Consider the following 26,024-nt stretch of genomic DNA (forward strand, 5'->3'; position numbering starts at 1 on the left):
TGGATTCAGGAACTAAAGTATTAACCATCACAAAAGAATGGCCAGGCTGCCCAGGTAATGCAATCAGTGACCATTATCAGGTATCCTGGCAGGCAGGATTTCTGCTGTAGACTGCCTCTTCCTGTGATGTATGTATGATTGGGGGGGGGTCTTGGGCAACTGGGTGGGCAATTTCAAAACTCTCTATAAGGCCTTGCACACCATTGTTCAGGGTTCTCTCTCCTGTGTGTGGTGAGAGGGGACCGTTCCTTGAAGATCAGGCTTATTAGCTGCTTTGCTTCTGTTAACGGAGAAATCTGAGGGCTCCCTTGGACAAAAAAAACCAAGGACACCAGCCAGGAATACCAGAGCAAAACAGCAGCCAGTAGGCTTGGTCTTTATTGAAGACTGTGGTGACAGGACTCCCACCTGCCACCAGGTGGAACAAGATGGAAGCCCTGAACAAAAGAAGACCCCAACTTTTATTAGCTACTACTCCCCCATGCTACACCCCTAAGACTACATCATGACTACATCATTGACACATCACAAAGAGGAGGGGTTCAGGGAGGAGTTGTGGTAACCTGAGTGTCTTGTCACCTGTCCGGTCCCTCCTTTCCCCCTCCCCATGATTGCATTCCTGAGGACAAAGAGGAGTTCACTGTTTCCTGCCCCCAGAGGGAAGGGCTGGTCACTGTCCTTTGTTTCAGTCGGTACTGAATCCACTTCCATATGCAGGTCCTTTGTGAGTGTAATGATCTTCTGTCTAGGACCATCAAGGTTGGCATGCCAACTGGGTAGGGCTCCCTGCAGACGTGTTGGCTGCCTTGTGTCAAGTCACCCTCCTTTGATTGTCCTTCCTTCATGGTGTAAAATAAAAGTGGAACGGTACAGATCCGATGTACGGCTGATTTTCTATGAATTTATAATAGAAGTGTCACGTATGTCATGTGTGTGTGTCATGTTTGTACAAACTGAATGATGAGGGGGGCGTTTCTGCAACACTTCTCAATATTCTCTGGTTGGCCTCTGTTATTTCCTCCTACCGATAAGGGACCCACTTAAGGACTCTGTATGGGCTCTGGAATACCCCATAAGGGAAATGGAGCAGTTTTTCCTATAACAGTGACATCTCCCATCACTGGAGACCCATCCAGGTGAGCTGGGCCATGCCGTCGGGAATGGCCCGGAAGTACTGCAGGCTGGTCCTGTGAATCCGCCACTTATACTTGCCACAGGCCTTGACATACTGCATGAAATGAGGCGCGCCAGGGAAGATGATGTTGTCGGCCACGATGGTGGCCCCTTCCAGGAGGAGGTCGTGGGCCTCCAACAGCTGCAGGTCTCTCAGGTAGCAGCGTTTCCAGTGGTCCATGAAGATGAAGTCCACGTGGCTCAGCCCGTATTTCTCCTTCAGCTGGGGGATGACTTCCTGCGAGGGTCCCCGGATGAGCTCCACCTGCGCGAGAGAAGCGGTTGAAAGCGGCATTTGACAAGGTGCCCCATGATATTCTTGTAAAGAAGCTGGTAAAATGCGGACTTGACTATGCTACCACTCAGTGGATTTGTAACTGGCTGACTGACCGAACCCAAAGGGTGCTCATCAATGGTTCCTCTTCATCCTGGAGAAGAGTGACTAGTGGGGTGCCACAGGGTTCTGTCTTGGGCCCCGTCTTATTCAACATCTTTATCAATGACTTGGATGATGGACTCAAGGGCATCCTGATCAAATTTGCAGATGACACCAAACTGGGAGGGGTGGCTAACACCCCAGAGGACAGGATCACACTTCAAAACGACCTTGACAGATTAGAGAACTGGGCCCAAACAAACAAGATGAATTTTAACAGGGAGAAATGTAAAGTATTGCACTTCGGCAAAAAAAATGAGAGGCACAAATACAAGATGGGTGACACCTGGCTTGAGAGCAGTACATGTGAAAAGGATCTAGGAGTCTTGGTTGACCACAAACTTGACATGAGCCAACAGTGTGACGCGGCAGCTAAAAAAGCCAATGCAATTCTGGGCTGCATCAATAGGAGTATAGCATCTAGATCAAGGGAAGTAATAGCGCCACTGTATTCTGCTCTGGTCAGACCTCACCTGGAGTACTGTGTCCAGTTCTGGGCACCACAGTTCAAGAAGGACACTGACAAACTGGAACATGTCCAGAGGAGGGCAACCAAAATGGTCAAAGGCCTGGAAATAATGCCTTATGAGGAACGGCTAAGGGAGCTGGGCATGTTTAGCCTGGAGAAGAGGAAGTTAAGGGGTGATATGATAGCCATGTTCAAATATATAAAAGGATGTCACATAGAGGAGGGAGAAAGGTTGTTTTCTGCTGCTCCAGAGAAGCGGACACAGAACAATGGTTCCAAACTACAAGAAAGAAGATTCCACCTAAACATTAGGAAGAACTTCCTGACAGTAAGAGCTGTTCGACATTTTGACTCTCCCAATGACCTCAAATATTCCCCTGCAGGAAGGGAGGCAAATGGAGAAAGCCTTCCTACTTTCCTTTAGCTTGCAGTTCTTGTCTTAAGGGTGTACTTGTGTATGAATAGGGTGAGCCTATGACCTGGGACTCAAATATTTACAATCGCAAAAGAATGGCCAGGCTGCCCAGGTAAAGCAATCAGTGACCATTATCAGGTATCCTGGCAGACAGGATTTCTGCTGTAGACCGCCTCCTGTGATGTATTTCTTCTGTAGACCTGCCTCCTCCTGTGATGTATGTATGATGTTTTGGGGGGTGGTCTTGGGCTACAGGGTGGGCAATTTTAAAAGTCTATACAGTGGTACCTCAGGATGCGTATGGGATCCGTTCCGGAGCCCCGTTCGCATCCTGGAGCGAATGCAACCGTGCGGGTCACAATTCGCCGCTTCCGTGCATGCGGGTGACATCATTTAGACCGTCTGCGTGAGCAGAGAAACCCGGAAGTAACGCGTTCCGTTACTTACGAGTCGCCGTGGAGCGCAACCCGAAAGCGCTCAACCTGAAGCAACTTCAGCCCGAGGTATGACTGTACAGTGGTACCTCAGGTTACATATGCTTCAGGTTACAGACTCGGCTAACCCAGAAATATTACCTCGAGTTAAGAACTTTGCTTCAGGATGAGAACAGAAATCGTGCTCCGGCGGTGCGGCAGCAGCGGGAGGCCCCATTAGCTAAAGTGGTACCTCAGGTTAAGAACTGTTTCAGGTTAAGAACGGACCTCCAGAACGAATTAAGTACGTAAGCAGAGGTACCATTGTATAAGGGTTTGCGCACCGTTGTTCTGGGTCCCTCCTCCCTCCTGCGTGTGATGATAATAATAATAATAATAATAATAATAATAATAATAATAATAATAATAATAATTTTTTATTTATACCCCGCCCTCCCCAGCCAAGGCCGGGCTCGGAGCGGCTTACAAACAATAATAAAAACAAGAAGAATGATTACAACTTAAAAACAAAAATAAAATACAACATTAAAATAATGGAACATTAAAATATTAAAATGTAGCCTCATCGTAGGAGGAGAAGGAAAAGAAAAAGAGAGAGAGGGAGGGAGGGAATCAAATTGCCTCCAAGCCAAAGGCCAGGCGGAAGATGAGTGGGGACCCTGTTGCAACAGTTTAATAAAGATCAGGCTCACTAATTGCTTTGCTTCTCAATATACTCTGGTTGGCCTCTGTTATTTCCTCCTATTGATAGGCAACCTGCTTAAGGACTCAGCTGTGGAAGCCCAAGGCACTCACGGTGTCATCGTCGAAGCCAGCCAGGCGGATAACCTTCTCGGCCACGGCCGCTTTGCGCTCGTCCATCTCCACGGTGTACAGCCGGGCGCCCAGTGGCAACAGCTGCGCGATGAGGATGGTGGCATATCCGCAGTAGGTGCCCAGCTCCAAGACTCGGAGGGGAGCCTTCTCATAGATCAGCCGCTCCAGGATCTTGGCTAGAAGGCATCAAATCAAGGTTGCGTTTGGGGTGAGGAAGGATGGAGGGCGCCCAGCAGCCAGCCACCTCTTCCCAATTTATTCCCTGCGGTTATTCTAAGACAGCGTTTTCCAAGACGGTGCCCTCCACGGGGCTGGCCAGGACTGTTGGGAGCCAGAGTATGAAACCTCAGGAGGGCACCGTCTTGGGGAAGGCTGTGAAACCCAAAAGCCCACCAAGGCGAGAATATTACTAGCGAAGAATTGGAAGAAACAAGATTTACCAACTATAGAAGAATGGCAGACAAAGATGATGGACTATATGGAACTTGCCGAATTGACCGGGAGACTCCGAGAGAGAAGAGACGGTGGAAGAAGACTGGAAGAAGTTTAAAGAATATTTGGAAAAAATACGTTAATATTTAAATCTTAGAATAGCTTTGGAAGTGGATATAGGCTGTAGGGTTAGAAGTAGAAGACAGTGTGTTTTAAAATAGTATTATTAGTGAGTGATGAAATGTAAAGATTTTTAAGGTAAAAGTAAGTGTGATAAAAAATGGTTTAAATTTATGATATATGAAACTGCTAAAGATGAGGTAAAATGAAAATCAGATGGGGGGACTTTTTAAACACCTAATAATGTTTAGAAAAAATAAGGGTAAGACAAGAATTTGTATTGTTTGTATTTCTGTTTGTATTGTTTATTTGTGTTATAAAATGATTAAAAAATATTGGGGGGGGGGGGAGCCCACCAGGGCCCTACGAATAGCTGCTGCCTTCACAGTCCGAGGGCTAAAGTCTCATGCGGCGTGTACAGCTGTAGAAGCTATTTGGGGCCTGCTAATTTTGGCCGGCCGGCTGGACTTAGGGAGCTCAGTCTCCTGCCTGGATCAAGGCAGAAATGTGATCCTCTGGCTCCAAGCCCAAGGTTTTAGTGCTGTGGTTCCTCCGTGCCAGAGGTAAAGACTCTCTGCCCGTGCTCAGAGGCAATCTCTCCTCTTAGCTGGCTGGAGCGTGGTGCTGATAACGCCCAGGTTGCAGGTTCAATCCCTGCAAGGGGGGGGCGGACTACATGATCCTCAGGGTCCCTTCCAGCTCTAGAATTCTATTTTTTTAAATAATATTTTATTAAGTTTTGTCAAAGAAAAAGGTTACATAAAGAAAAACACAAAATAATATAAACATACAAAAAACATCAGAATACAATAAAAACAAGCAATTAACATATAAGAATAAAAAGAAAAAAGAAAAAAAGAAAAATAAAAGGAAAAATTAAAACACTAAAAGAGAATTCAAAAAGTTAAAAAAGAAAATCCCTCTCTTTAATTTCTTACCATTCATAATCCTATTTTCTTGACTTCCTCACACCCCCTTTCTTGTATTCCAATTTAAAATTAATTACCAAATTCCTTCTTATTAATTTTATCCTGAATTATCTTTCTTCACATATTGTTTGTTCCTAATTTTCATCTAATATCTATCCCTTCTTTCATATTCTTATTTTACCTTTTTTACTAGAACCCATTCATTTCATTTCAATGTCATCAACATTCAAAAATTTTACAATGTTTTTGTAGGTAGATTTTCAATTTCTTCCAGTCGTCTTCCAACAACTCTTCTCCCTGATCTCGGATTCTGCCCGTCATTTCTGCCATTTCCATAGAGTCCACCAGCTCTAGAATTCTAAGGGATGTGCTGTGACGCCGAAACCCGGTTGGCAGGCAGCTTCAGTGTTCCAACAGCCAATGCAGCAGGGGCACAACACTATTTGCAGCTGCCCTGTTGGCTCCTCGGCCAGAAACTGGCACAAAGCAACCAAAAGTCTATTAACATGATTCTTTGCTTGTGTTGGCTGTGGGTTGGGCCCTCTGGGAGGGGGTGGGAACTGCTTCCGCCATGCCTCTTTCGTGAATGTTGGTTCACTTAAACGCTTTGAAACTTCATCCTTTGAAAACCAACCGGTCCCTGGTGAGGGAACACCTGAGACCGGATGCCACTGGCTCCTACGAGTCTCTTTTACAATCGTATACTGAGTGTCTTGAAGCATAAGGGGGGAAATATAACTTAATAATAATTGTAATGCAAATTAATGCAATAATCAGTCCCTCAAACAGCCCAGGTGCATCAGGGCTAAAAGATGTTCCAAAGTGAATAACTAAAAGAGATGGTGAGCTTAGAAGCTCATTGAAACCAGGTTGTTTTCAATAACTGTTATATAGGTGCCTGGCTCGATTGCTGTAAATCAGGCATGCCCAAAGTCTGTTTCAGGGGCGTAATCCGGCCTGCCGGTCGGTTGAATCTGGCCCCTGTGGCAGTTTATTATTGGTCTCAACTAGGGCCAGGGCCTTTTCAGTACTGGCCCCGGCTTGGTGGAACGCTCTGTCACAAGAGACCAGGGCCCTGCGGGACTTGACATCTTTCCACAGGGTCTGCAAGATGGAGCTGTTCTGCCTGGCCTTTGGTGTGGACTCAGTCTGACCCTTATGTTTCCCTTCCCTTTTGGTTTTGATCAATGGGCTATTTTTAAAATGAGGCTGCATTTTAACCTGTATTTTAAATTAGGGTTGTTTTTCCCCCCTGTTATGTTTTTCCTGTAATTTTACTGATGTTAGCAGCTCTGAGCCCTGGCCGGGGAGGGCAGGGTATAAATAAATTATTATTATTATTATTATTATTATTATTATTATTATTATTATTAATTTCCTGGGGTAAAAGCCTAAAAAAAACCTCAACAACTTCAATCCAAAAGAAGCTCAACAGCTTCTATTCTTAAAAAAGCTCAACAATTTTGGTTGGCCCTTTGGTTGGCCCTTCACTTCATCAAATCTGGCCCTCTTTGAAAAAGTTTGGACATCACTGCTGTAAATGGCAGGGGGTTGGACTAGATGATGCTTAGGAAACCTTTCCAACTCTGCAATTCTGTGGTTCTACATTCCTTAATGCCTGCCGCGGTCTCTCTAGTCTTTGGCACAGCCTTCTACCAGAGGCGGTCTGGAACACTTTAAATAGGCAGAAAGAAAGAGGGATTGTGTGACCTGGCCTTATCTATTTGCGATTTGTGCTTCTAGCCTGCCCTTCACCAAATATTTCCAGGGCAGGTTACTGATTACTGCAACTGACATTAGTACAACGTATGCCCAAAATTCTATCTAGACTAAAACCACAAAAAAACGGCCACAGCTATAAATAAAAAACTCTGATTCGGGATCAGCAGTTTTGCTGCCTGCTTTAGAAGTTTGATTGCTTCCGCTATGATCTGCTTCTAAATGTGTAGATGTACTGTATTGGCCTGAATATAAGCCTCACTCCCCCCCCCCCCCCCAATTCTGATTGTGGAAAGTTACAGTGCGGCTTAAATTTGCGACCTAACAAAAATTGGCTTTTATGATATCGCTGCTGAAACAGACATACGGTAAAATGAAACGGGTGTGAGTGACTGCAGAATTTTAAGGGAGAGGCTTATATTCTGGTATTGTCTTTTTTTCTCCCCCCTCCCCCCCCGAATTTTAAAGGTGTGACTTATATTCAGGTGCGGCTTATATTCGGGCCAATACGATGCATCTAATAAAACAGCATCTTGAAGGGGCAACAGGAAGTTTTAAAACTACAGAATTCTCTCCCCCAGGAGGCAGTGAGGGCCACCAGTTCGGATGGCTTTAAAAGAAGATTCAACAAATTCACGGAGGAGACAGCTGCTAGACATGGTGGCCATTTTCTTTCTCTGCTGTTGTGCCTCTGAAGGGACCCCAGGATCATCTAGTCCAACCCCCTGCAATGATCTAGCACGGCTCTCCTTATGTCAGGCATGTCCAAAGTCCGTTTCGGGGGTCTAATCCGGCCCTCACTTCATCAAATCTGGCCCTCTTTGAAAAAAAGTTTGGGCACCTCTGCTTATGTCCTTACCAGTCTGTGCTCTCCCTCTCATTACAGTTAGACCTAAGAAGAGCCCATTCCCTGGAACTCCCCACCACTTGATTAAGTCAAGGGGCCAAGGCAATCGCATCGTGTCTCAGGCCTTCAACATGGGGTAGGTTGTTCAGAAAGAAACAGAGGCAAATTAAAAACAGACGGATCCAGGCTTCCTCACTGCATTCCCATCCCATCCAACATATCTCTGGTGAAAATAGGGATGTCCTATTCGATCCCCTCTGACAATTCTCCAGTAAAAATAAGGGCGTTCTATTCCATTTCTCCCAATGGAAACAGTGACGTCTTATTCCATCCCCTCCAACATTTCTCCGAGGGAAACAGGGACGTCCAATTCCATCCCCTCCAACATTCCTCCCATGGAAATAGGGACATCCTCTTCTATCCCCTCCAACATTTCTCCCATGAAAATCAGGATGTCCTATTCCATCCCCTCCAACATTTCTCCCATGAAAATCAAGACGTCCTATTCCATCCCCTCCAACATTTCTCAGATGCAAGCAGGGACATTCCCCTGTCCCCATCGCACACCTTTTTGGGGTCCCAGGTTGCTGAGATACTCGCAGTGGTAGCTCCAGTGGTCAAAGGTCTCCAAGATGTGCTGGGGGTCTCCTGGGATGGTGTGGGTCAAGACGTACTGGAAGGCCCTCTCTTCCTTGGGGATACCCGTCAGGTAGTCCCGCACCCGCCGCACCAGCACCGCCCGGTAAAAGAGGCAGAAGTAGTGCCGGTAGCGGATGAGCAGCGTCACCACGAAAGGGATGAACGCCAGCGCAATAGCCGGGGAGACCATGGCGATGTGTCGAGAAGCGGGCCGCTGTCCTCAGACCTGTGGGAGACACAAGCGGGGCAGGGAAGGCCTGGGTGACACCCCCAAATTCTGGATCAGCCTGCAGTCTCATGTTTATTTCCCTGGGAGCGAGTGCTGATCCCGGGGGGAAGGTTACCATTGGCGTAGTCAAAGTCCGGTCCTGGGTCACTAGCCTGGAATCAGTCCACAAGGAGCGGGGCGAGGTCCGAAGTAGGAAGCTGGGCGGGGACAGGAACACTGGAGGGTCAGGTCTGGGTCCGGGCAGGAACAGGTACTCAACAACGACGTTGCTCCCACAACCTGGGACCGGGCCGACTGGCCTTTATCTGTTCTGAGGCCAGGAGCGGTCCCGGCCCCTAGGAGACCCACCTCTCTTGGCCTTAAGGAGAGCACTCCTCCTGGGAGAAACCAGTTCCCTTCGCCTCTCTGCCCTGAGCCTCTGCAGTTCAGGAGAGGCTGAAGGGTTACTGGGCCCAGGGGGAGACTCACCTGCAGGCACTGAGTCCTCAACCACCTCTGGAGCCAGAGTGGAATCACCTGGTGCCTGCTCCTGAGGATCCGACACAGGTGCAGGCGCTTCAGAATCAAGGCCCTGCCCCAGTTCAGCTGGCCCTGGAGGCGGGGACTCGTGTGCAGGTTGGGATTCCTCTGGTTCAGCCTCTGAATCGGAATCCCAGGCCATCACAGAGCAAACTTCACAGATCTGGATGGAACTTACTTCTGAGTAGACATGAATAGACACCGTTAGTCCCTTTTATATGTCTTGGGCCCAGGATATCTGAAGGAGTGTTTTATCCCAAACGAATCTGCCCGGGGGGGAGCCCTTCTCTCTGTCCCTCCACCCTCTCAGACATCTTTGGTGGAGATGCAGGAGAAGACCTTCTTGGTGAAGAAGAAGAAGAAGAGGAGGAGTTTGGATTTGATATCCCGCTTTATCACTACCCAAAGGAGTCTCAAAGCGGCTCTCATTCTCCTTTCCCTTCCTCCCCCACAACAAACACTCTGTGAGGTGAGTGAGGCTGAGAGACTTCAGAGAAGTGTGACTGGCCTAAGGTCACCCAGCAGCTGCATGAGGAGGAGTGGGGAAGCGAACCTGGTTCCCCAGATTACGAGTCCACCACTCTTAACCATTACACCACACTAGTGGTGGCTTTCAAACAAAGATGTGCTCTTCTAAGCCCACATCCCCAGCCTGTTCACATTCCTGTCTATGCTGGCTTGGTCACATTCACGGAATGGAAGATGCAAGGTCCCCAAGGATGTTCTCTACCGGGAGCTGGCTTCAGCGCAAGGCCAGTTGGCAGGCTAACTTCGCTACGAAGATGTCTACAAACATGCCATGAGGGCTGGCAGCACCAAGCTGCCCGGTGGGAATCCCTTGCGGACGACTGCAGTGCCTGGAGACCGGCAGTCGAGTTGTGTATCTGTAGCAGTGACCAGAGGAGGAATGACCTCTGGGAGGAGCACAGAGAGAAGAAATGCCTGGGTGCATCTGCAACAACACAACCGGATGCCTTCCTCTGCCCCAGCTGCAACAAAACATGTCTCTCCTCTATCAGTCTCTACAGTAGGCACTGCAGCCTTCCAGCAGTTTGACTTCAGCCCCAAAGGCATGTTCCTCCATTGGTTGTAAAGAGTCTGGCACTCTAACCACTACACCTCACAGTCAGTGAGACCCTCCACCCAGACTGCATTATTCCAAAGCATGTAGCTTTTCTAACAAACCACATCCAGGATAACTGCTGGCTGCCTGCCTTGCTTTTAAGAGACCTCCAATATAGATAGGGGTGTCTTTTGAATTTGGTATCCACATCAACTCTTCTGGGCGGGGATAGTTCTGTAACATCAGTGCCAGCTGTCATTGGACAGATATAGTTCGCCATAAGGTGGTCATTCAGCATGTGAAATTGAAGAGGCAACTATTATACAGCGGTCATTTTATCATCAGAAGGGAATGGGGGGGGGGTCCAAAAAGACAAAGAAATAACCTCATGCGTTTTGCAAAGAACTTTCGGGGTAGGATCTGTGTGGAGCAGTTTAATAGAATGAGTAATAAACCAAAGGGAATTGGTTTCCTCACGGATTCTGAGCTCTGGGAGTGACCAAGAACCAGTGGGGTGTAGTGGTCAGAGCAGGGGTAGGCAACCTAAGGCCCGGGGGCCGGATGTGGCCCAATCGCCTTCTCAATCCAGCCCACAGATGGTCTGGGAATCAGCGTGTTTTTATATGAGAAGAATGTGTCCTTTTATTTACAATGCATCTCTGGGCTATTTGTGGGGCATAGGAATTCATTCCTTTTTTTCCCTTCCAAAATATAGTCCGGCCCCCCACATGGTCTGAGGGATGGTGGACCGGCCCCCTGCTGAAAAAGGCTGCTGACCCCTGGGTTAGAGTGTCGGACTAAGACTTTGGAGAGACCAGGGTTCAAATTCCCATTTGACCACTCGAAGCTCGCTTGGTGGGACGTTGGGGGCCAGTCGCTGTCTCTCAGCCTGCCCTACCTCACAGGGTTGTTGTGGGGATCAAATGAGGAGGGGGAGAATCATGCAGGCCATCTTTGGAGAAAAAGGCGATGGAGCAAATGAATAAAAATGCTTCCTCTCCTCTCTGCCTCACCTGAAATAACAGAGGCAGCGCTTCCGCAGGATGCTGAGGACACGGGGGGGGGGGCAGGGAGGCAGTTCTTACCTGCTCAGTTGTGTCCCACCTGGAGGCCGGGATGTGGAGACCCTCTTGACTCCCCTAGACGTCTGGGGCGAGAGGCCGAGCGGAGCAGCATCCCTCCTGCTCTGAGCCATAAATGATGGATGGTGTCACCTAAGCCGCCTCTTGGGTTTCGCTTCGCACCTGCCGTCATCCTGGCACAGGTGGCAAGGCAGAGGGAGCTCCGCTTCCGAGGGAAAGGTGGAGGCCCCTGAAGCCTCAGCAGAAGCGAAATAAGCGGTTTCGCAGGGTTACTGGGAGGATAAAAGGAGGGGAGCTATATCTATGAACCTTTGCATGAAGGGTGGCTCAATAATAATAATAATAATAATAATAATAATAATAATAATAATAATTTATTATTTATTATTTGTACCCTGCCCATCTGGCTGGGCTTCCCCAGCCACTCTGGGCAGCTTCCAACAAAAGTTTAAAAATACATTAAAATGTCACACATTTAAAACTTCCCTGAACAGAGCTGCGTTCAGATGTTTTCTAAAAGTCAGGTAGTTGTTTATTTCTTTGACATCTGGTGGGAGGGCGTTTCACAGGCTGGGCGCCACTACCGAGAAGGCCCTCTGCCTGGTTCCCTGTAACTTGGCTTCTTGCAGGGAGGGAACTGCCAGAAGGCCCTCGGAGCTGGACCTCAGTGTCCGGGCAGAACGATGGGGGTGGAGACGCTCCTTCAGGTCTACTGGGCCAAGGCCGTTTAGGGCTTTAAAGGTCAACACCAACACTTTGAATTGTGCTCGGAAACGTACTGGGAGCCAATGCAGATCTCTCAGGACCAGTGTTATGTGGTCCTGGCGGCCATTCCCAGTAACCAGTCAAGATGCCACATTCTGGATTAGTTGCAGTTTGCGGGTCACCTTCAAAGGTAGCCCCACGCAGAGCGCATCGCAGTAGTCCAAGCGGGAGATAACCAGAGCATGCACCACTGGCCAGACAGTCTGCGGGCAGGTAGGGTCTCATCCTGCATACCAGATAGAGCTGGGAGACAGCTGCTCTGGACACAGAATTGACCTGCGCCTCCATAGACACCTGTGAGTCCAGAATGACTCCCAGGCATGGCAATGCGTTCCAGCAATGGAGAGAGCCCTTTTTGCATCTATGTTCTTGATTAGGAGATTTTCAAAAACCAAATTCCTCAGCGCCAAAGAGCATAACTGGGAACACGCTGGAACAAATCTCATTTCACCTCGGTTGTTTCGGTTCCCTTTGAGAGGGGCCAGTTTCTCCTCCCCTGATCCCACCCGCAAGAGATTAGCCCAGGCTGTGCATTTAGCTGGAATGCTGCAAGGAAAGCAGAAGCTGAGCCTGTTGAACTTCTGCCTGCCATTCAGCTTGCACCACTATAGTTGCTACAGTGCTCCCTTGGGTTAAGTACAGTACTTAATTCATCCCGGAGGTCCGTACTTGACCTGAAACTGTTCTTAACCTGAAGCACCACTTTAGATAATGGGGCCTCCCACTGCCACCGCACGATTTCTGTTCTCATCCTGAGGTAAAGTTCTTAACCCAAAGTACTATTTCTGGGTTAGCGGAGTCTGTAACCTGAAGTGTATGTAACCTGAAGTGTACGTAGCCCAAGGTACCACTGTATTTATTAAATTTGCTGATGGCATCATTTTGCCATGCTCAAGAACCACCACCAATGCTGTGGTGGCAAATGCCAACAGTTTGCAGACTGGCTCACTGTCTCAGATTCCTTAAAAGACCCAGGCTGGCAGGATAAGAGTGTCAGACTGGGACCTGGGAGAGACCCGGGTTCAAGTCCCCTCCCTCGGCCATGAAGCTCGATGGGTGAGTTTCAGGCACCAATCACTGCCTTCTCTCAGCCTCATTGACCTCACAGAGTTGTCGTAGGGATTGAATCAGGTGTCAGGGAGAGAACAACATGTGGCACCTCCTCGGAGGAAAAGGTGGGATATAAATGGAATACACAAATAATAAATAAGAGGAGCTCCGTGGATGAAGAGATGCTTAATGAACAGCCCCTGCCCAAGTTCTTAACCTGAGAGAGACACTTATTTGACTTGTGGAACACATGTGCCTCTGAGTATGTGCAGAGTGCCTTTCCCCCTCATCACTGAGCTAACCAGAGCCTGCTCCTCCCCTTTTTCTCAATACATGTCTGAGTCCTTTCTGCTGAGGCCCCGTCCGACTTCAGCTTCCCTCCCAGCCAGAAACCAAGAAGAAAGCAAGAAAAAAGCACACCAAGTGGAAATGTAAAGAAAAAGAGGGTACCTTTTATCACATGTGGTGGACCTGCCCCAAGGTGAAAGACTTCTGGGAGAAGATTTATAATGAATTGAAAAAAATGTTGAAATATACATTTATTAAGAAACCAGAGGCCTTACTTCTTGGAATAACAGGTCTGCAACTATCCAAGAAAGATGTTAGATTGTTTTTGTATGCCACAACTGCAGCTAGAATTTTGTTAGCTAAGAATTGGAAAACACAAGAAGTTCCAACAGTGGAGGAATGGCAGAGGAAGATGATGGAGTTTTCGGAGCTAGCCGACCTCACCGGAAGAGCCCAGGAGGAATGGAAGAAATTCAAAGACTATTTAGTTAAATATGCTAAGATAACTTAATTGGAAAAACTTGCAAATACCAGATAGGCCTAGGATTTAAATATGTGATGTTAGAAAATAATATGTTTAAAGTTAAAATGAAAAAAAAGGAAGAAAGATGTTGTGATTAAATTAATTTTATGAGAAAATTGGTTTTGGAAAACTGTCACAATGAAATACACTGAAATTTAGCTAGGGGGATTTGAGGAAGTCACTTAACAATGTTACTAAAATTGGATTAAGTACAGCTAAAATGTATGTTTGTTTGTTTAAAAATTCTGGAAAATCAATAAAAAAAATTTGGGGGAAAAAGCACACCAAGAACTCAGGCCAATTTAAGTTAATAATCAATTGTAACAAAAACTAATCCATTCAAAAGTATGTATTCTGACAAGGATTACAAACTCAAATAGAGATTACAAACAGAGATTACAAACTCAAACTCATAAAGATATGTATAACACAATAATTCGTTACAGAATTAGAGATAAGAGTTTATGAGTAGAGATAAATTCATGTTAGTCCATAGTCAGATTTGACGTGAAGGTCTTAGTTTCAATCATTGAGGAGAAGTCAGAAGTCAATTATGGAACAGAAACCAGGACAGGGCCCTGTTTCGACGTATTCACCTTCATCAGCTAATTTTTTTAAGGGTTGTGTAAATTTGAAGACTTTCGGATAAATATATCCTGTTATTTTCTACGTTTCTAAGGGATAACAACTACGTGTGGTGTGCTTTTTTCTTGGTATATTTAATAAGAAGAACTCCAATTTATTTAATGTTAGAAACCAAGAAGGAGCTTTCACAAACAGCCGTATATTTATTGATTCATGTGTTGAAACAAATGTTTTAGTGGATAAACAAGCCACGAAATGTGAACACGCAGTATAAAATGCTGGATTTCGGGGAAATATCACACACACACACACACCCCGTAGTCTACTAATTTGAGGCTGGGGAGGGACAAATGTCTTTATCACTGCTGTTTCCACGCAGAGGTAAATTCTAATCCGGATGGAAGTTTGGAATGGTGGCACCCTAGAGCTGGAAACTGGCTAGCAAGAGAGGCCTTTTGGATAGGAAAGGAAGTTGCTTTTGTGCCTGAAATTGAGCATAAATTCAACGCCTCGCCTCTGCCAAGTTGCATCAGCGCATGGCACCTCTGTGTTTCTGGCGACCAACAAAGGCCAACTTCCCCAACCCCTCGCCAGTGAACTTTTATCCAATATTAGATACCATATCCTAACACCATCTGGAGGAAGTGTTGGGCACGCCAGAAGCCTGGCTAAATCTAAACGCATTGTCTGGCTTGAATCATAGACGTGCAAAGTCGGAAGGGACCCCACAAGGTCATCCATCCCAACCCCCCGTGATGCAGGAATTCCGCAGCAGAAGATAAATCGCAGAACCTGGTTGGGAGGGGAGGGGAGGAGGAAATGCGGCCGCCTCTTAACACTGCATTTTCCGCACGGCCCTGGTGAACTTCTTCAGCTCCTTCTCCCCCCGCCGCCACCTCCGGACCCAGGAGAGGACGAGCCGGCCAGCTACCCTGTGCCCCATGGCAAGGACCACGGACCCAGGCTCTGCCGCCGTCACTTCCTCGCAGGAGCAGGCCTCTCCGTCGGTCAGCCACAGAACCGGCTTCTTCAGCTCTTCCTCCGACCAGCCGTCCTGCCTGTAAAGGGTGCGCCCCCGGAGGTCAGGGGTCACCTGGAGGTCCCCGTCGATGGCAGATGAAGATTTGATGCTCATTTTTAAGGCTGCGGGAGACAGGGAGACATGGGGGAAAGGGACAGGGTTAATGGGGAGGCTCCTCTGCAAGTTGGGTTTTTTCCCTCCTCGCTCCCTGCCGTCAAGGGCTGCCCCTGGAATTCCGGTACCCATAGCTGTCAATTTTTCCCTTTTCTTGCGAGGAATCCTATTTGGAATAAGGGAATTTCCCTTTAAAAAAAGGAAAAAGTTGGCAGCGATGCCTGTACCATTTCCGGTGGCCATTGGCTAGGACCCCTCGACCGCGACCTCCGTGTGCCTCTTCACCAGGGCTGGATTCAGTTTGATGATGCCCTAAGCTCCTGAAGGTAATGGGGCCCTTTATATGCCCAGCTATCCTTTGTCAACAGCAAACCGTCACTGTTTTGAATATATGCTATCTGGTAATTTATGGACCCAATAGGTATCTAAAGCCATTTGCACATAACAAAATATGCATTTTATCAAAGTAATTGTTGAACTGAAATACAGTTAAGAAGTACATTAATAGTGAAATAATTAAGCTCTAACTTAAAATGATTTTTTATTCATAACAAACTTAATAATGCAAACACATTGGCATTTGGCGATAACAAACGTTCCTTTAGAAACACAATTTGTAAAGACTCATAATCTAGTCTCTAGAAACTTGCTATAACATGAAATAATGATAGGTGTAAATATATGATGCAAACTACAAATAATGATAAATAGCAGAATGTAGGCACCCTTTATATAGAAATGAGCAAACCAGTGATATTTTAGGGAGCAGGCTAGCAGGCGGGGCCCATGACTTACATCACAGGAGCCTACACAACACAAAACACTGTTGCTGTAGGTAGGTTTTATTTTATTTGTTTCTTATCTTATATTTTGGAAAGGTACATCCAGGTTTTCCCCCCTTTACATTTTTTGGGGGCCCCCAAGAGAGCGGGGCCCTAAGCTATAGCTTGTTTAGCTTATACGTAAATCCGGCACTGCTCCTCATAGAATTACAAGGTTGGGAGGGACCCAAAGGTCATCTAGTCCGACCTCCCACAATGCACGAACCACGGCTAATTTGGGGCAGGCAGGCAGGGTTGTAGATGCTGATTCCGTTCACAATCGTGGCTTGAAACACGTTAATATCATTCCATCCACCGTTGCATTTCAAGCTGCATTTGCACACAGAGGTGTTTTCTGTTATTTATCAATCAAATTTATATACTACCAGCCCTCTAAAGATCTCAGGGCGGTTCACATCAGAAAGAGGGGTGGGGTATGCCTTCAACAAATGTGCAGGACTTTTGGGGGTGGCCTCCACCGCAACCTCTCCCCCCCGCCCGATGTTCACGAAGCTGTCAAATGCACCAGCATAATGGCTGTTAGGGGGTGTCCACATTGTGGCTTACCCCGTATCCAGTTTTGTAATTGGTTTGATGAAGGGGGGGGGGCATCAAAAAGCAGCACTAGCCAAGAAACTACAAAACCGATATGGATTTTGCTGAACGTCTTGCGAATGTGGCTTCAAAAATTAGATAATAAAAAATAATAATAATTTTTTATTTATACCCCACCCTTCCCAGTTCAGAAAACCGGGCTCAGGGCGGCTAACAACATATTTAAAACACTTAATTGTTGCAACAAAAAACAGTGTAAAATACAGTATAAAATGTGATTAACAATAAATTCAAAAATCAAAAATCAATTTAGGGGGGAAATCCATCCAATAAACATTAGATGATCACCAGGGCTAGCTGGCTAAATTAGTCCTATTTGGGCCAGTGAGGAGACCAGGGGAGAATTAGCTGTGGGATCCCAGAGCGGGTAATCGTCATAAAAAGGGGGAGGGGGGAAGGAAGGGGAATAAAAGATGCGGAATAATTGGTAATGGGAGCATATTCCGAGTCAATGCGCCAGTTGAGCAACATCCGTGAGTGCAATGAATGAATTGGTCTTCCTTCTTCTCTCCCCAGGCACTTCCCAAACCACTTCTGGGGATCCCCCAGTAATTTGGGGGTTGAAGGAAAAGAGAAGGAAGTGCCATTGCACTTGTGGGCGGTTTTCCATTCACGTGAATTTTTCTCCCCAGACATACAGCACCACTTTTCCTCGGCTAGCACACAGAACGAGAGACTCACCAAAGTCCTGACTGCAGACGTTCTCCAGGAATTCCTTCTCCCCAATCTCAGTATGCAGACAGGCAGCACACACTGTGTCTGGAGGAGCAAAGGAGATATATCCTAAATATACCCAGCTCCTTCAACCGTTCCTCATCAGGCATGTATCCCGGGCCCTTGGTCCATCTTGTTCGCCCTTCTTTGCACACCTTCCAGCTTCTCAACTTCCTTCTTCAATTGAGGTGCTCAGAAATGGACGCTGCCTTTCCCAATTGAATCACAGCATACTTATATTGATATCTGTCGGGGCAGGTACCCAGCTGACCGGGTCGCATGGACACACTGATTTATTTTATGCCTTGCGTTTCTGTTTTGTCTATTGCACTTGCTCAAGGAAATAATATGTCCGACCTGCCTCTCCAAGGAGCTCAAGGTGCTGCACGCAGTTCTTTCCCCCTCCTCATTTAAAACCCCAACAACAACTCTGCGAGGTAGACTGGGGTGAGAGAAGTCAGCAAAGGGCGCCCAAGGGAGCTTCATGGCCGAGGGAGGGTGTGTGATGGCCTGGGGCTTGGGCTCAGAACCAGAGGAGACTCAGTCCGCACCAGATCCTCTGCCTCAGGCATCATCTCAACCAAGTCTGGGGCCTGATTCTGAAGAGCCCCAGTCTGCACAGGTTCCCCTGCAACAAGCACCAGCTGGGCCGAGTCAGGGGCCTGAGCCTGCCCTGGCTCCAGTTGCGGGGATGACCTCGTTGCCTCCAGCTGGACCATCACTTACAGCTGCTCCACTACCGGTTGGGTCAGGGGAGGCTGAGGCAGCCCCTCGGTCTAGTAACCCACCGACATCTCCTGAGCTGCAGAGACTCAGGTCGGAAAGAAGGAGAGACCTGAGTACTCGCAGGAGGAGTGCTCGCCTTCGGGTGAGACAGGGAGGTGAGTCACCGGGGGATCAGGACCGACCGTTACCCCGACAAAGATAAAAGGCTTTTGGACCCTGCCCCAGGTTGTGGGAGCAACATTGCTGTATGCTAGATCCTGCCCGAGATCCTGTGCCTGTCCTTGCCTGTTTTCCTGCCTTGTGTCCTGCCTTGTTGAAAGTACACTGAACAGGATATACCAAGAGCTCTGGCCAAAAGTTTCAATACTTCTAGCATTCTGTTGCGGATCCGTGATCGATGTTCGTTTATGCGTAGTTTAAATTTACTATTATGCGTTGTGTTTAAACTTACTATTATTTTAAAACTGTCGCACTTATACGTTGTGTTTAAATTTACTATTAGTTTAACACTGGTATTCTTAGCAGAATATACACGCTTTTCTTTTCAACTCTCGAGTAGGAATTATTCCTTGTATTGAAACTTTTGGCCAGAGCTCTTGGTATATCCTGTTTCGTGTCCTGCCTTGGCCGTGTCGGACTGAGGTCCTGGACTGCGTTTCACGGGTTACCAGCACAGGGTGCATGATTCGAACCCATGTCTCCCAAGTCCTTGTCCGACCCTCTGAGGGAAGCAGTGAGGGGGGGAAAGGCAGCTCAGAGGGAAGGGATAATTGGGCTGCTTGTGCCCCTTGCCCTGGTCCTCCCTGGGGGCTTTCCCGCCCCGGCCACCCGGCCCGCTCACCTCTCGCCTACCTTCTTTTGGGAGCCGCACCCTGTCGGCGGGGCCGGCAGGCGGGACGCAGAGCTCGTTCCCCCGGGGGAAGCGGCTGCAGTTGAGCATCTCCGGCCAAGGGAAGCCGAAGGCAGCCATGACGGGGGTGCAGCCGTCCCGGACGGCCTCGCAGAGGGAGCGGCAGGGGAAGATGGGCTCGTCCAGCTCACTGATGCAGACGGGGGCGAAGAGAGAGCAGAGGAACTTCTTGGTGTCTCGGTGGCACTGCTTGGTGAGGAGGGGCACCCAGGAGGCGGCTTGTTGCAGCGCCTCCTTCATGGTCTCGTGGCCCAGCAGGTTGGGCAAGCGCATCTCGCTGTAGCCCACGCCGTGGCACAGGCTCATGCTGCTGGGCACGGGCTTGCAGCTGCTGCGGCGGCTGCTCAGCTGGGCCAGCTGGTAGGCGAAGGAGGGCGAGGAGGAGCAGGAGGAGGGGAAGGTGCAGCTCCAGGCGGCCAGGAGGAGAGCAAGTGGGATCGGGACCTCCATCAGGAGCCTGGAGGGGATAGAGGGAACGACAGTGGTACCTTGGTTCTCAAACGCCTTGGTACTCAAACACCGAAAACCAGGAAGGAAGTGCTCCCTCCACCAAAAAAGAACAAATAATAAAACAAATCACCTCGCATATAAAATAAAATTCTTCCATATATCGGGACTTCTGTCATCCTCGATAGGGGTCCATCATTACCTTGTTGACTGCATAATTGCATTTTTTAAACTTATTGTCAATTGTCCACATTCTTGGTAGAATATAATTGCAGAAGTTGTTCAAAACATGTCAAAGATTTTATCTGAGAACAATGTTCTTTTAAATATAATTGGAATCAAACTCATTCTTTGTTAAATTCTTGGTTTGTCTGATTCCTAATTTTCCCTGTCATCTTTGCCAAGTCTACATATTCAAATAACTTCACCTGCCATTCTAATTTAGTTGGTACAGTATTTTATCTCCCTTCCACCATCTAGCTATTAACATTCTCGCCACAGCAGTTGCGTACATAAATACCTTTCTTAATTCTTTCGCTATATCTGCAGCAATAATACCTAACAAGAAGGCTCCCAGCTTTTTGATTTGAACGTTTTTGAAAGCTCATTAGAGATGATTTCCCAAGTTTTTTAAAAAATCTTTATGACATTTCTACCACATGTAATACATTGTTCCCTCTGATTCTTTACATCTCCAGCAAAGATTTGAGCTGGTTTTATACATTTTTGCCAGTTTGCTTGGTGTAACGTACCATCGGTAGAACATCTTCATAGAATTTTCTTTTAAAATATAGCAAGCCATAAACTTTAAGTCACTTCTCCAAAGCTTTTCCCAAGAGGGCATTCATAATAATTAGTATTATGAGATGATTACACCTGCCGTTATCTATTAAACGGCTCTGAGGGTGTGATCGAAGCAGGGATGGGATAGAGGTTTGGGGGCTAAGCATGGAGGAGCAGGGTTGTGGAAAGTAAACTTGAAATATACAGACTGCATATTATTGAGAGACAATTATATGAAAATGATGTATAGATGGTATGTATCACCAGTTAATCGGCAAAAATGTATAAAAAAGAAAGAGTGTTGGAGGTGTGAAGCAGAAGGTACGTTTTATCATATGTGGTGGGATTGCAAAAAGGTAAAAGCTTATTGGGAAATGATATATAATGAGTTGAAGAAAATGTTGAAAATAACATTTGTAAAAAACCCCAGAAGCCTTTCTACTAGGTATCTTAGGCCAAGATATACTGAAAGAAAAGAGGACTTGATTTATGGATGCCACTACAGCTGCGAGAATGTTGATTGCACAAAATTGGAAGACTGGAGAAATACCAACTAAAGAACAATGGCAAGAGAAGTTGATGAACTATGCAGAACTAGCAAAATTGGCAGACAGACTAAGAGAAAAAGGCAACAGAGACTTTGAAAAAGAATGGGAACCATTTATATTATACTTGCAGAAACAAAGAAAGTCTATAGACTTGATGGCAGGATTTAAATAAACTTTCACATCATTAGTCTTAGAAAATGTGTAGAAGATAGAGAAATAATATGGTGTACTTATTTCCATCTTTATGTTTTTAGGTTAGATGTTATTGTATAAATATGTTATTAGCATTATTTTCTTTTAGGAGGGAACAAAGTGGGTGAAAGGAGAAACAAACCAGAAGTGGAAGTTGGGGGAAGCCCAGGAGGGGAGGGAGGGAGGAATGCATAGTAAATGTTATGAATATGAGATGTATGTAATGAATGAAAATGAAAAATGAATATTTTTTTTTAAAAAAAAGCAAGGAGGAGCAGGGAAGGAGCATTGGTGCAACTGTCACCAACCCACATCTGAAGATGCCTGAATAGGTTTTCACATAGGCAAATATAGCCAAGTCTCTGCTGCCATGGAGCTTACAGAAAAGGGCTTGGGTTCAAGAAGCAGGGGACAACTGGCGTCTGTGTGCTATTCTAGGCATGGGGAGCAGGAGGGCAGAAGTCACGAAATGGGGGAGAAAGAAGGAACAGGAAGGAGACAAAGAGGGTTCAGCAAAGCAGGGGAGTGGAGTCAGGCAGAAATGCCACTGGGAGAGGACAATGTGCTACTAGAAGGCGGGGAGAGTTAAATATTTGGCATACAGTGGATATTTCATGCATTGTTTTCCAGGCTTGTTACCTTTTCTTCCTTCCTCTGGCCCAGGCTTCCTCAAACTCGGCCCTCCAGATGTTTTGAGACTACAATTCCCATCATCCCTGACCACTGGTCCTGCTAGCTAGGGTTCATGGGAGTTGCAGGCCAAAAACATCTGGAGGGCGAAGCTTGAGGAAGCCTGCTCTGGCCAGTTGGTTAGACCATGGTGCTGATAACGCCAAAGGTTGCAGGTTCGATCCCCATATGGGACAGCTGCATATTCCTGCATTGCTGAGGGTTGGACTGGATGATCCTCAGGGTCCCCTTCCAACTCTGAAATTCTATGTGTTGCCCCATAAGAGGACCATAACATAGGGTTCCCTTAGCCCAACATTCCCCATAATAATAATAATAATAATAATAATAATAATAATTTGTATCCCGCCCTCCCCTGCCAAGGCTGGGCTCAGAGCAGCTAACATCATATAAAAACACAATATAAATAAAAACAAACAATTGATTAAAATGCATCCCAAAAGTATTTCAAATAAATTAAAATTAGACTGGAGAAATGGCCACCCTCAAGTTAAAATTGAAATAATATTAATAATAATATTATTAATAATTATTATTATTATTTATATCCCGCCCTCCCCAGCCAAAGCCGGGCTCAGAGCGGCTAACAACAGAAAGTGGTTAATACTCGTCAGGACCAACTATTTCCACTGATATTATAAGGACCTGTGAACGGGCTCGGAAACCTCCTTCCTACTTGTTCATACAAACAGAAAATGAGTCAGACTGAACCCTGGCCAAAGGCCTCGCGGAACAGTTCTGTCTTGCAGGCCCTGCAAAAAGATGTCAAATCTTGCAGGGCCCTGGTCTCTTGTGAGGGAGCGTTCTACCAGGCCAGGGCCACAACCGAAAAGGCCCTGGCTCCGGTCAAGGCCAGTCTAAACTCCCTGGGCATCGGGATCTTCAGAGTGTTGTTATTTGTAGACCGTAAGGTCCTCTGTTCGGCATACCAGGAGAGGCAGTCCCATAGGTATGCGGGTCCTAGACCGTATAGGGCTTGAAAGGTTAAAACCAGCACCTTAAACCTGATCCTGTACTCCACCGGGAGCCAGCGTAGCTGGTATAGCACTGGGTGAATGTGATCCTGAAGCAAAGATGCCGTAAGGAGTCTCGCTGTGACATTCGGCACCCGCTGGAGTTTCTGGGTCAGTTTCAAGGGCAGCCCCGCGTAGAGCGAGTTACAATAGTCAAGCCTGGAGGTGACCGTCGCGTGGATCACTGTGGCCAGGTCAGGGCGGGAAAGGTAAGGGACCAACTGCTTAGCTTGGCGGAGATGGGAAAATGCCCCCTTTGTATAGCTGCAATCTGCGCCTCCATAGAAAGGGAGGTGTCAAAGATTACACCCAAACTCTTGACGGAAGGCGCTGGCACTAGTTGCGCCCCCACAAAAGATGGGACGTCGGTCCATTCGGCTCCGAATTGCCCACCCAGCCTGGCAGTGCCCCCCCCCCCAGGGCTTTGTGGAGAGGGAGCATTCCCAGCCCTACCTGAAGATGCGTGGGGTGGGGTTGGGGTGCGAACCTGCCTCCTCCTTCTGCAAGCCAAGCAGCTGCCCTGCATCTGAGCAACAAACTCCTTTTCTGCAGCTCTGCAATTTGCGCCTGGTTCCAAGCTCACAAGCTTCCCCTCCAGTCTGGGGTTTTGCTTCAGCCCTTTGCCCTCCGTCTGACTTTCACCCCCTTTGAGAAGAGCCTCCCCAGGTTAAGGTTTTACCTGGCTGGGTCTGGCTGGGCAGGAAGCCCTCCTGAAGCCAGGATGTTTTCAGGTCCTCTGGAGAGGCGAGGCTGCAGCAGCAGCAGCAGCAGCCAGGGATGCGTTTGGTCTTGAATGAGCAAGACGGGGAAATTTAACTGCAGGGAATCCGGTGGGGCTCACAAAAGGGCTGTAAAAGGCAGAGGGGGGGGGAACCCACACCACCCTGTAATTATACCTTAGTTCTCTCTCCAGAACAATAAACTGGAGGCTGTTTGTTTCCCCCACCCACCCAAACTGAGGTCCCCCTCCTTCTCCTAGTTTTGGCTAAGGCACATATGCCATGCTAAATGGTTTCTGCCTTGGAAAGCAAAAAAAACCCCCAACCCACTTCAGAGCAAAAGCCACTATCTCTCCCAGCCATCAGGGGGAAAAAAAGGTTGAAAACTTCAAGAGAAGAGAGGGAGGGAGACCCCAAACAGCAATGCATTTCCTTAAAAGCCTAGATAAGGAGGAATTCGCTTCTCCTCTTGCCCCCAAGCACATTTAGTCTGCATACACTTCAGTGGGGCTTCCTCCCCGTTGAGCATGTCTAGGACCTCCGCCTTACAATCACTGTTTTTTCCTCTTTTCTCTTGCCATGGTGCAGAAGTCAATTAGCGAAATCTACCCCCCATAGGGAAGTCCGAACATCTGCATGAATAACAGCAAGGCCCAGAAGGGCTCCAAAAGGAGCTCTCTGTTGGAGGTGGTCAAATGGCAAATGCAATTCAGTGCAAACAAGTTTAAAATGATGTGCGTGGGTGCAAAAAAATAAATAAATCCCTAATTTCACTTATTGACTCATGGGGCCTGATCTGGCGGTGATGGACCAGGACCAGGAGCAGCAGTGAACAGCGGTGAGCTCAGTGAAGATGTCAACCCAGTGAAACAGGCAAATTCCATGCTAGGGATAATTAGGAAACACAATTAAAACGGCCGATATCACAGTGCCATTATGCGAGTCTATTGTGCGACCACATTTTGAGTACTGTGTACAGTTCTGGTTGCTTTGCCTCTAAAATATTATTGTAGAGTTGGAAAAGGTTCAGAAAGCGGTGACCAAAATGATTATCAGGATAGAGTGACTCTCCTATGAAATGAAGTCTGTTTTGAGACTTTGCAGTTTAGAGGAAAGGCGAGCGTGAGACAACATGGCAAAGGTTTATGCAGTTGTGCCAGGCATGGAAGAAGTGGACAGAATAAAGTTGTTCTCCCTCTCTCATAAAACTGGAACCGGTGAACATTCGGTGAAGCTGAAAGTTGGGAAATCCAGGACAGATTAAAAAAGGGACTTCTTCATGCAGCACAGGGTTAAACTGTGGAACTCCCTCCCACAGGAAACAGTGATGGCCACCAACCTGGATGGCTTTAAAAGAGGACTAAGCAGGTTCATGGCGAAGGCAGCCAATGGCTAGTGTTGTAAACAAAAATCTGCCCTTTTTCCTTTATGGGGTATCCAAGATCCCATATAGAGTCCTTATATAGGTTCCCTATTGGTAGGAGAAAATAACAGAGGCCAACCAGAGAATACTGAGAAGTAAAGCAGCTAGTAAGCCTGATCTTTATTTTTCTGTTGCAACAGGGTCCTCACTCACCACACGCAGGAGGGAGGAGGAACCCAGAAAAATGGCGTACAAGGCCTTATATAGACATTTTAAATTCCCTGCTCTGGAGCTCAAGACCATCCCTCCAGATAAATCATACATACATCACAGAAGGGGTGTAGCTCAAGACCACCCTCCCAGATACATCATACCTACATTACAGAAAAGGTGGTCTACAGCAGAAATCTGAGTGCTTTATTTACCTCCTGTCTGCCAGGTTACCTGTTTACTGGTCACTTGATTGGATTGCCTAGGGAGCCAGGCCAGTCTTTTGTAATGATAAATACTTAGTTCCTGAGCCAGGTCATAGGCTTACACCCTATTCATATCTTAAATGTGCCCTTTCCTTCACAGGATTTGTGAAGGAAAAGGCAATGGAGAGGCTTTTCCATTTTCCTTTGACCTTGCAGAGAAAACATTTGCTCAGTTTGGGAATAAAAAATGGTTTCAGGTCGGTCTTTCTGTGCTGATCTATGTACATGCTTGGTTGGTACACTTATGAACATTTAACGTATATCTAAGACCTCAAAATTCCTATCACACTGGCAGCCACAATGGCTTTGTGGCCAGAGGCAGTATGTTTCTGAATATCA

At 47.1% G+C, this 26,024-nt stretch overlaps 2 protein-coding genes across 4 annotated transcripts in view; both read right to left on the bottom strand.

Annotated features, from left to right (window-relative positions):
- Positions 1–282: 282 nt before the first annotated feature.
- LOC309341221 (transmembrane O-methyltransferase homolog) lies at positions 283–8,619 on the bottom strand (the record flags this gene model as incomplete). The annotated part of the gene is made up of 3 exons (XM_081860783.1): positions 283–1,438; positions 3,723–3,919; positions 8,358–8,619. 3 exons carry the CDS (start codon positions 8,617–8,619, stop codon positions 1,118–1,120), a joined length of 780 nt encoding a protein of 259 aa, XP_081716909.1. The 3' UTR covers positions 283–1,117.
- LOC309341197 (secreted frizzled-related protein 2-like) overlaps positions 5,950–26,024 on the bottom strand; it is a 40,913-nt gene continuing 20,838 nt past the window's right edge. The window contains exons 1-5 of one of the 3 annotated variants that reach the window (XR_014156160.1): positions 23,807–24,045; positions 19,397–19,911; positions 17,786–17,863; positions 14,836–15,676; positions 5,950–5,962 (exon numbers count right to left, since the gene is read on the bottom strand). Coding sequence is in view for 2 of the 3 variants with exons in the window: in XM_081860725.1 (XP_081716851.1) it covers positions 15,366–15,676; positions 17,786–17,863; positions 19,397–19,904 (897 nt within the window). In the remaining variant the exon portion in view is untranslated. Of the gene's footprint in view, positions 5,963–14,712; positions 15,677–17,785; positions 17,864–19,396; positions 19,912–23,806; positions 24,046–26,024 lie in introns of those variants that run through there. The other 2 variants (XM_081860725.1, XM_081860726.1) reach the window with 2 other exon arrangements.

This window comes from Podarcis erhardii (assembly GCF_964252035.2).
Source record: "Podarcis erhardii genome assembly, chromosome: 4".
Taxonomy (NCBI): domain Eukaryota; kingdom Metazoa; phylum Chordata; class Lepidosauria; order Squamata; family Lacertidae; genus Podarcis; species Podarcis erhardii.